The 10,962-nt window shown below is 41.6% G+C and overlaps 1 protein-coding gene across 2 annotated transcripts in view; it reads left to right on the forward strand.

Moving 5' to 3' along the window:
* The window catches only part of PCDH19 (protocadherin 19), a 161,972-nt gene extending 152,652 nt beyond the window's left edge, over positions 1 to 9,320 (forward strand). For both annotated transcript variants that reach the window (XM_089536693.1, XM_089536695.1), the window contains exon 5: positions 6,963 to 9,320. In XM_089536693.1, coding sequence (XP_089392819.1) covers positions 6,963 to 7,552 — 590 coding nt within the window. In that variant the 3' untranslated portion in view covers positions 7,553 to 9,320. The remainder of the gene's footprint in view (positions 1 to 6,962) is intronic.
* Positions 9,321 to 10,962: the final 1,642 nt, after the last annotated feature.

The raw sequence follows: 10,962 nt of genomic DNA on the forward strand, positions 1-10,962 counted from the left end.
TCAAGATAACAATTGCTGGAAGTGCAAGCGATCAACTGGCAACTGTTCCATGTGTGATGGACTTGTACTAAGATGCAAAAATTTGGGGGGAACATCCAAAGAAAGATTAACGCTATACTGGGCATCAAATTCCAATGCAACCAGAGCTTTACCTCTTGAATATAACAAACAAAACCTTAGATCATGAAGCAAGAGAACATCAGAAAACGATTCTGTATATGATCTCCACTGCAAGAATATTAGTGGCCCAAAAATGGAAAACCAAGGATTTACCCACCACAGATGAATGGTTAATGAAAGTCATAGATAACATAGAAATGGACAGGCTAACTGAACAAATAAAAGGTACATCATTACAGGTATCAAATCTCTCTCTGGCTTTGCTTCACGAACGAAGATTCAGGAAGGACTCATCCCGCGCTTTGTACAAGCGCGTTGATATCAAATACATACTGGGAAAAGATATGGAAATTCTGTGAAAACAGATGGTTGTAAGAATAATGCTCCGGCAGCTGCTGGTGCAGATATGTTGCACGCTTTTGAAGCTCCAGTGGCTTTTTCATCAGGCAAGGTGTTTCTCCATACATGAGAAAAAAATGGAAGATGTTAGCAATAGGCCTGTATTTTGCTGTTTTTGTTCTTAGTTCAGATGGTACGGAGGGGTATCTCTTGCAGGCTGGCACCTCCTCCTTGTAGCCATGTGGCAACTGTCTGGGAGATTCTCAAAGTCCAGGAGATTTAACATCCATTTGCAACACAAAAAGATACTTGTGTTGCAAATGGATGTTAAATTTCCTGGTCTATAACTAACATGTGCATTTCCCCCCTTCTGTATAGTTTGTAACACCTTGCCTGATGAAGAGGCCAGTGAAGCTTCGAAAGCTTGCAACATGTATATTGTGCATTTTGGTTGGCCCAAATAAAAGCATCACTGTTTGGTGGATTTTTGGTATTATTGGATTTGCTATATGGCCAACACTGCTACCCCTGAATGTTTGATAAAAAATTAAGTTATACTCTTGTCTGAAAGCAGAGTTTCATATGATTTTGAAAATGCAGAATTCTTGCAACATCATACTCTCTTCCTTGTTTTATAAGGCTGTAGTCTTTTATTTGATGTTGTCAATAATAGTTCTACAATTTAAAAAAAATATTCTTCATTGAGGTAACCCAGGTTATACTGTATATCCCAAACTGCAGACTTCTACAGCCTGTATGAATATAGATAAGTGTGAATAGAGGATGAATATAGGTAAGTGTGATTAGAAGTTGAATCAATAGCTTACATAATTAGGTAAGTGTGACTAGAGGATGAATCAATAGTTTACATAATTATTTTGGCTTGCCTTAGTTAAAGAGTGAGTGACAGCAGTGTCTCACTATAGCAAATTGCCTTCTATCTAACTTTGCTCACACCTTCAAGCCTTTGAAACCACCAGACAATGAGCTCTATCTATCTATCTATCTATCTATCTATCTATCTATCTATCTATAAAGATGATCAAGGTGCTGAATTTTGTATGTGCGGATGAATTCTGTGCTTGTGGAGAATAAAAGAATATGCATGGCCGTGACTTAAAGTGCTCACTTGAGATAGGGTTGCCTGGCCTCAGAGCCTGGCCCTGAGTTTCTGAATTTTGTGGGCCGTCTTCAAGTGGGAGACAAGGGTGAAATTCTCCAGTTTTGATAGGCACAGACCATGGTAAAGGTGAAGGCTGTGTGCAGATCTCTAGATCATCTAGTTGAGTACCAGTTTGCTATATTTTGCAAGGCATTACGGATTAATTGCTGCAACGTGCAAAAACTTTCCAGTTTTGTGTATTCCTTTCCTCCTGATTGGTGTGGTGCCAGGGCTTACTCTCTGCTCTGCTCTGCATTGACCTTCTTGCTACAACAAAGTAGGCTAAGCTCCTTCCCATTTTTGAAAAGGTGCAGGATAAGTCCGGCTGGCATCCGGGCTGTACATGGGCTGCATATGCCCTGGCATGGGTGAATGCGATAACACTCATTAAAAAAATTAAATGTGCCTTTATAATAAGGCGCGTTAAAGCCAATGCGCTAATCTCCAGAGTTAAACATTGCTCATCTGACTCCCTAAGTAATTGGGAGGGAGTAATTCCTTCATTTCACCTTCATCTGGGAACAGCCTCTGGAACTAAGATTTCTGTCTTACTTTTCAAACAGGAAAATGTGATATGAGTTTGTGTGAATGACAAGCTAGGACTATCTGTAGGTCTCAGATTTGGGCTGAGAAACCTCAGGGCCTGGGATCATTCTGAACTGGCAAGCATGGTTGAGATGAACAAGAAGATAGTTGTTTATATCCCATCTTTCCTCCTCTGAGCTCAAGGATGGTTGTCCTGCTCCAGATTTTATCCTCGCCATAACCCTGTGTGAGAGAGGTCGGGTAGAGGGACAGTGATTAATCTGAGAACATACAGTGAGCTTTATGGTATAGTGGGGCCTGGAATCTGGATGTCCCAAGCCTCAGGGCCAGTCTACATGATGAAAATTATTCTGGTGAAATATGTAAAGAATGTGGTCTGCATGTAGAATGTGATTTGTATTAATCCTTTGTCGGGGGTGGGGAGGAGAAAAAGTCTTCAAAATTTGAAGAAGAAGCTATCACATTTGAAGACAGAGCTATCATACTTTTCACCATAATATATGGAAGGATGTGCAATATTGAACATTTGGCCACCTGATTATACTCATGGCAGTGCATTTTGGCAGAGGGTTGGTGGATGGGCATTTCTTCACTCTACTTCTGAAGGCCATGGGCATTTAAATAGTTAAAAGACTAGGAGGAAATATGGAACTGCTTCTTTACCTCTGCATCTCTCCCCTCCTCCAGTTATTAACCAGGGAGCCCTGGTGGCTTAGTTATTAAATGCTGGTACTGCAGCCACAACATTGTGATTTCAATCCTGAAGGGCTCCAAGGTCCATTCAGCTTTCCATCCTTTCATAGGTTGGTAAAATGAGTACCCGGCTTGTTGGGGGTAGTTGGCTTATATGTTGTAAACTGCTTAGAGACTGCTTAGTTGAGTGTGAAGTGGTATAGAAATGTAAATGCTATTGCTATCTTGGGGAGCCATCCTGGTGGCCGATGCTTCCTCTCCTCTCTCCCACTGTCTGGGAGAAGGGAGGGCTAATTATATCCAAAGCCTGCCTCGGTTCTTTAGGATTTCAAGAGGAGTGGGGGGAAAGAGAGAACACCAGTGAAGGCTTTACATGTTGTTTTTGTTCTGAAAGAAAAGATGAACACTATATTTTTGATCAAAAGCTTATTTAAAGCTGAGATCGTATGACACCAGCGGGAATAAGTGACAATGCAAGCGGAAGTACACATGCCCTCCCCTTTGACTGACAGCTGCATGTTGCTGGCAGAATATACATATGTGCCAATAGATAGGAATGGGCTCAGGGAAGTGTGGACAATCAAATCAGCAACGGTTCACATAACACACCTATGTGTAGACCAGCTCTCAGTCTGGCACCCTTGGGTCCCATTCAGCAGTCTAACCAAACCATTCGGACAGCAACTTAAAGCCGTTTTTTTTCTTTTTCAGGTTTAAATAGCTGAAAGGAACAAAGCCAAAAATTTAAGTACATCTCTGCTTAAACAGCTCCCAATTTTGACTAGTGTGTATTTGTGTGTGTGTGTGTGTAGAGAGAGCTTCCACCTTCATTTTCTGAAGACAAGCATAGGCACCCGATCCAAACTTCCAGCGGTTATTTGCAGTTGCCCTTTTATAATAGGGTGGCTACTGTGATGAGGGAGAGAACATTTGAAATGTAGAACGCCAAGCAATTGGTTGTTTTCTCTCTAGCTCTTCACCCTGCTGCAACTTCCTTAAGGTTTGCTTTTCTGCAAGCTGATTCCTTGTAAGTGCTAAAGCTGTGTGCGCGCTCTGTCTCTCTCTCTGTCTCTCTCTCTTTGCTGCATTGTGTTATGTGCTCAGAATTTTTATCAGACCCCTTTTTTGTGCTAGAATGTGGTCGAAATACAAATGGAACTGAAAAGCAGGACTTGCATACACAGATCAACAAAGCACCTAAATGAGCCATCCACAAACAGTCAGCATGTAAAATCTTAGCCAAATCATCACCAGGGTGCTGGTGGGAGGGCTCAGCACATCAAATCCTGAAGATGTGATTCCATTGTGTTGGCTAATGTTATTGACTCCTTAGGAGGTCACAAAACTGAGGTGGAGCTAGGAGGTAGTTGTTGAAAGGCAAGAGTTTCTGTTCAAAATGTCTACTGGACCCCCCAAAAAGAAATTAAAGGCAGGAAACTTTTACATTTCCCCCAGATTCCTCTAACTGGAAATGCCAGGGATTGGACTTGGGTTGTTTGATATGCAAAGCATGAGCTCTGCAATAGCAATAGCATTTACATTTATATACCACTTCATAGTGAACTCAGCACTCTCTAAGCGGTTTACAGTCTGTAAGCCAATTGCTTCCAACAAACTAGGTGCTCATTTTACCAACCCATGAAAGGATGGAAGGCTGAGTCAACCTTGGAGCCCTGGGATCAAACTCACAACCTTATGGCTGCAGTACCAGCATTTAACTACTGTGCACCAGGGCTGACTTGTGCCCCAAACAAAATGAACTTGCTAAGGCCCTTAGCTATGTTGCATTGTCTCAGATGAAGACAGATATAATATAGCAAGAAGCTTACAATAAATCTTAAACCTGCCTGCTAAAAACAAATTGATGTGCACCTTGTATATGTCTGTGTTCATTGGTTAGGATATTAGTTAAAAATAAGCCTTTTTTAAAAATGGCAAATTGCTGTGTTGCAGGATCAATGAATTCCAGGCTGTAGTGTCCAGTTGTGTAACTGTAGGATCCAGCATAAGCTATGGTATACTGGTGTATATTTAGAATAATGGAATCATAGAGTGGAAGCCTACTGGGTGACCTTGGGTATATCACATTCTCTCAAATTCAGATGAAGGCAAGGGCAAACCTCGTCTGAACAAGTCCTTCCAAGGAAACTCCATGATAGGTTTGCCGTAGGGTTGCCAGAAGTCAGAAATGACTTGAGGTCACACAACAACAATAACAGACAATTACTGTAGGTTTGTTTTGGGATTGCTATTACCAATCATGTGCTAACAACATCAGCAATGTGTTTAATCCTCTAACCTAAATGTGGCCAAAATATGGTCCATTGGCATGTGACCCACTAAGACTTCCTCTGTGGCCCCTGGATACTAACTAAAATTCTTCATCATGGAAAAAAATGGTGTAACAATGGCCAGTAATGCCCTCAGCAGTGTTTGCAGACACTGTTGCTTGCAGCTTGCTGCATCAAGAACCATCTTCCAGCATTGGGCTTCTTTTATTTGAAGGCTAGTGATTCTGATTCAGCATGGTTCTTCTAACACTTTTACGACTGTGGCATCAGTAAAATTAACATTGCTTAGTTTTGTACTTGTTTCACAAACTATCACTTCTTATCTGTTAAGTGTAAGAAATATCAGGCAGGCTCTCTCAGGTGCCTTAGAATCTGCAATGGTCCCTACAGTTGTGTAGGAAAGCAAGAACACATCGACTCAAATGTTAAAGGGGGAGCCAACAAAATTAATCACCCAGTGTCGAGTTTATTCTTGAATATCTTATGTCGAACAAGGTTTAAAGCAGCATGCCTTTAGCACTGGCATCGGGAAGAAGAAAATGCTGACTCCATGCACCCATACATAGGTTGAACATGGCTTAATTTATTCCCCATCGTAACTTGTTTCCCTTTAGCTTTTCATTGTGACAGTAGTAGCAACAGCAGCAGAAATTTCAAACAACCCCTAGGCTGTCAAAGGCTGAACTTTAACCTGCCAAAATAATAATAAAAGTGTTTTGTGTATCTGTGGAAGGGGGGAACTGTTGCAATAAAAGCAATGCTTTAAAATGTCACTGCACAAAAATCTACCTGTTACAAAAAATGAGAGAGGTTTAGATGGGATTGAAAAGAGACAAATCCTCAGTTCTTTGGACATGTCTATATAACAGATTTAGATGGCCTACATGGTAGTTTAACTATCTTGGCACGCTCTCCCAATAGTCCTGGAAACTGTATGTTGAGAATAGTGATGAACATTATTTCTTGGTGATTTCTATCCCTCTCCTGAAAAATCTTCAAAGTCAATTGGTCTGTGGCAAGGGTATGAATCGCATGGTACTCCAGAGGATTTTGGACTGCATCTCCCTGCATTTATTGCCATTGGATATGTTGACCAGGGCTGCTGGGTGCTGCAGTTCAGTGTCAGTTGTAGTAGCTTTCCCAGTTTGCTGGGCATTTTGAATTGCAGTCCCCATCACCCTGACCACTAGCCATACTAGCTGAGACTGATGGGAGTTGTAGTCAAAAACACCTGAAAGACATTATGTTGGGAAAAAATTGCTCTGTAATGTAGTTTTGCCCCCAAAGACTAATTATTATTTGGAGCACCAGTGTTTGTTGAAATAGGGATGTAAAACCTCTCCAGAGGCATTTGCTTCTGGCCAAAGGCATTCGGGACTGCTTGATGGTCTATGTTTAATGACCATATTCTTCTAAGCACTGCTGCTAAGAAATACAACACGCAGGATTCCCTGGGGAATAGACATGACCCTTAATCTGGTTTATCTCTGTAATATAAAAATGCCCTCTGGTCCCAAAGTATTTTCTGAAGACAGAGAATGGGACAGCCCTTGTTTGAAACTAAACAGGTCTGAGCTGGTTAGTACCTAGATAGGCAACTGTCCTATCTAGACCTTGATTTTCAGCATGGAAGAAATGTGGAATACATGTGCAATAAATAAGAAATTGTTGTAGGATTTTGTAGTTTCATTTGGCAACAAGCCTTGGAACTGAGCCTTAGCAAGTAAATTTTTTGAACTGGGTACAACAACTAATGATATCATAAGCCGTTTTTCTTTCTTTCTTCTTTTTGTTTGATCTTCCCTCCATAGATCAGAGTGAAGGATTTCATTGCCGGGAAGAGTGCCGGATCCTTGGCCATTCTGATCGTTGCTGGATGCCCCGGAATCCTGCCCCCAGCCGAGCAAAATCCCCTGAACATGCAAGAAACGTAATGTCCCTTTCTATAGAAGCTACAACTGTGGATACAGAGCTTTATGAAGACTGTAGCACAAAGAGAACTTTTGCAACATTTGGCAAAGATGGGAGTGAGCCTGTCCCTGAGGAGCGGGGCCCGGTCAATGTAAAAGGTAAAAGAACAGTGGATCTCCCTCTCTGTAGCCCAAAAGTGAATGGCGCAGTCCGAGAAGCAGGGAATGGCTGCGAAGCTGTTAGTCCCATCACATCACCTGTCCACTTGAAGAGCCCCTTGTCTAGCAAATCGGTGTCCTACAACAAAATGCACTGCTCGGCAAACCGTGACCTGGAATCGTTTGTAAACAATGGCCCTTCTCGGCCGATGGAGGCAGAGCCGAGAGGTGCAGACAGTGAAAATATAATGCATGAGATTAACCCTCTTCTGCAAGAATGTAGAGAGAAAGACTCACCAGGTGTGAAGAGGCTAAAAGACATAGTACTCTAAGCCACACCAGAGAGGAGAAGAGAGGAAGCAGGGCGGGGTGGGGCAGTACAAGGCATATGTATTGTTTTTAACAGCTTACTGATGGTTCACAAATTTGCTGTATTTAAAAGCTTTCCCTAAATGTATTGTTTATAAAATGAAGCTATTGTTCATGTGATAATCCCACTTGGTTCAAAGGGGGCAGGGGTGTTTGTCAAAGCAAAACTAGCACCATTTCTTTTCAGTTTTCCTGTGGCAGGGGTGATGCGATGGTGGCAGCTTGGTGGAGGGAAGTATTATTGACAAAGTATTTTGAATTTATATATTTTTGTATCTCAAAACCTCTAATGTGAAATCCCATTCTATATGAAGTAGTGAGTCTAAAAACATAAGATAAGAAAGCCACCAAATACCCCTGTCCCTAACTAACTCATTGGGCTGCCCATTTCTCATGATACAACAACAAAAACTGGGAATTTTCCTGTTTTGGTATCACAGCCCCTTGGAATTGTGGGTTGTGGCCTATGAGTTTTATGACACCCTACAACCAGAGCCTAACTTCCACTTTTAGGATGTTGCTCTTTTGCAATGAACTACTCCTGCCTTTAGAGTCCTTTTGCTGCCACTTGCTTCTCTGTACTATTATTGTATTTGGTATTGCAAATTCCTGTATGTCTTGTGGGGGAATAGGCTTCGAGGTTTATTGGTTCCTTTTTGGGTGGTGGTTTTCTACAAGCAAACATGAACAAACACACAAATGATAAAACTTGGGGAACCTGCAGAATTTAGAGTGAATCTTTTCACTGTTTGTCATTTTCCTCTTTCTTTCTCCAACACTGTGCAATGTTTCTTTCCCAGGTCATTTAGGTGTTATTCTAGCATCTCATTTGCAATTGTTAGATACACGTGTTGAAATGTTTCTGAAACCAGTTCTTTCCCCCCCTTTCTTTTCCTTGCACTCACAAGGAAGTATGAAGCATAATTTCTCTGAAACTAACATATTGATTTTCAGGAATAAACATTTCCTGATTTTTTAAAACCTCTGTTGGAACCAGAAAAGGGAAATGGTTGTTCTCAGTTTAGCATGTGTTCTATGCCACGCTTGTGCAAGCATTCCATGAGCTTAAAACTTGTATCCATTGGCCCATTTGTGTGTAGTGTTGCCATGCCTGTGATCATTGACTTAGGTAGTTAAGACCACTGGCATCTTAATGCTGCATGGCAGTCATCTAAGGGTGGGATTGAGTGGCTCTCTGGATATTTTCAAATGACATCTGCCATGATCTCTCATTATTGGCTATACTGGCTAGGACTTAGAATTTTATGATATCTGGAAGGTCCCTCTAGGATACTGGTTAAGTCCAACTAAATGTGAAAACGTGCAATGTTTACATGGACTCACATTACACATAGGTGGAGCCCTTTGCAGCATTGTTCCTGAATCCACTTTTTTCTCACTGTATTTTTGTGGGCACAGTTTAGAAGCTCAGAATAATCTATGCTAGAGTTTGGCAGCTGTGACTTTGCAGATGTTGTTGGACTGTAATTTCCAGCAACCCTAACCAGCATTGCCACAGGTGAAGGGTGCTGGTAGTTGCAGTCCAACAGCATCTGGAGAGCCACAGTTGCCCGATCCCGGCGTATACCCATGGTGAATGAGTTGTCTCAATGGTTTTTATCTCAGACGTGTGAAGGCTTTGCATGGATTCCTGAAATTGTGGTCTTTGTTCATGACCATACCAGAGTTTTCTAAACTTCTAATACGTGAAGTATGTCCCCCCCCCCCCCCCCACACACACACTCCTTACCAGGTGAAATTGGACTAGCACTTTTACCTTCAGGCATCAAAGGCTAACTTTTAAAGTATGCAGATGAAAAAAAAAGTTTGCAACCAGTATTAATTAACATTAATAAGACCCATTCCTCCAGACATTCATCCTGATTGAAAGGCAGTAAGTGCATATCAATAAGTTTGTCAGAAATCCAGCATCATGTCTTCTTGGAAGGAAAAGGAATCTATTTAATCCTATATTGGCAGTAAGTGTAGGACACCATAATAACTACTGAAAAGACATGGTGCAATTATTGTTCCCTAGCAGAAGCTAAGTGGAAGGAAGTTGGTGGAAGCCAGAACAGGTAGCCATGGAAAAATGCAGCAGGGCAGCCTCTTGTTTCATCAGTTTGTTAATATTAGGCTGAGGATAGGTGAAAGAAAGCAACCATACTGAAACATAGCATAATTGAGTGACCCTCAGAAGTGGCCCAATACATTTTACTGCCTGAGGTGTAAGAGAATGCCCCTCCCATTCCATGTACAGTAACTGAATCTTACTTGTAGGCAGGTGATCAAAAGATGAGTGTAGCAGGCAGGCAGGCTTAGACACATAATGGGCTATGTGGCGTGCATGCTGCTTTCCAAAACTTTAGGGCCCAGGGCAGTTGCCCCATTGTGCCTAATGGACCCTGGCTCCCTGTTGGGAATGAATGCAAAACTATGAGTACAATCAGCATTGTGTGCCTACTATTTCTCTTAGCATGGATTAATATTGGCATTCATTTTTGAGTTTTTCAAGGGCTCAGGCTCAATTCAAGCCTGCATTCTTCTGAGGTTGCTAAAATAAGTACCCAGCTTGTTGGGGGCAATTAGCTTACAGTTGTAAACCGCTTAGAGACTGCTTAGGTGAATGAAGTGGTATATAAATGAGGCTGCTATTGCTAGTTTCTCCCATGCACACCAGGGAATGAAAGTAAGCAGTAGAAAACGTATGTTAAAGACCAAATAAACTGGTAAAGCAGTTCTGTTTATGTCTGCTCAGAAATAAGACCCACTATAACCAATGAGAATTTCCCCCATGCTAAGTACATTGCAGGACTGCAGCCTAAATGTAACAGGTACTGACTAAGGCAGTGTGTCTTTCATTTTTTATCTTATTTCAATAGTGAGTTATGTAGTTTGAACAAAGATCTGTAGGGTTTAAAAGCCAGTCCTTTTGACTGGAAGGGATGATTACATCAAATGCCACCCCAACCCCAACTGCTCTGCCCTCTTTGAGCTTAGCTGCAGTCTTTATAGTATCTGGGGGCAGGGAATGGATTTTCCTGTGCTTTCTGTCACGTTTTAAATGCAAGTTATTTGGGGTTGATCTGGCCTAGAATGGGCAATTGGGATTTCTTTGTTTCCCAAAAGACCTGTACCCAGTTGAGATGAAAACCGATGAGATGAGATGGATCAACATGGTTTGGACTCTTCTTGGGGTGTTATGGGGAAACTCACAGTGGTCAGTGCCCAGCCTTGAAAATCTAAACCCATGCTTCTACACATAATTATGGCTTATTTTATAGGGATCCAATATATGCAGATGTGAAATTCATTTAACTTACCACAGGGATGAAATGATATGCTCCCCACCTATCCCTCTAAGAAACATTTT

This window comes from Sceloporus occidentalis, unplaced genomic scaffold (assembly GCF_023333645.1).
Source record: "Sceloporus occidentalis isolate IW3139 unplaced genomic scaffold, rSceOcc1.0.p SCAF_8, whole genome shotgun sequence".
Classification (NCBI taxonomy): Eukaryota; Metazoa; Chordata; class Lepidosauria; order Squamata; family Phrynosomatidae; genus Sceloporus; species Sceloporus occidentalis.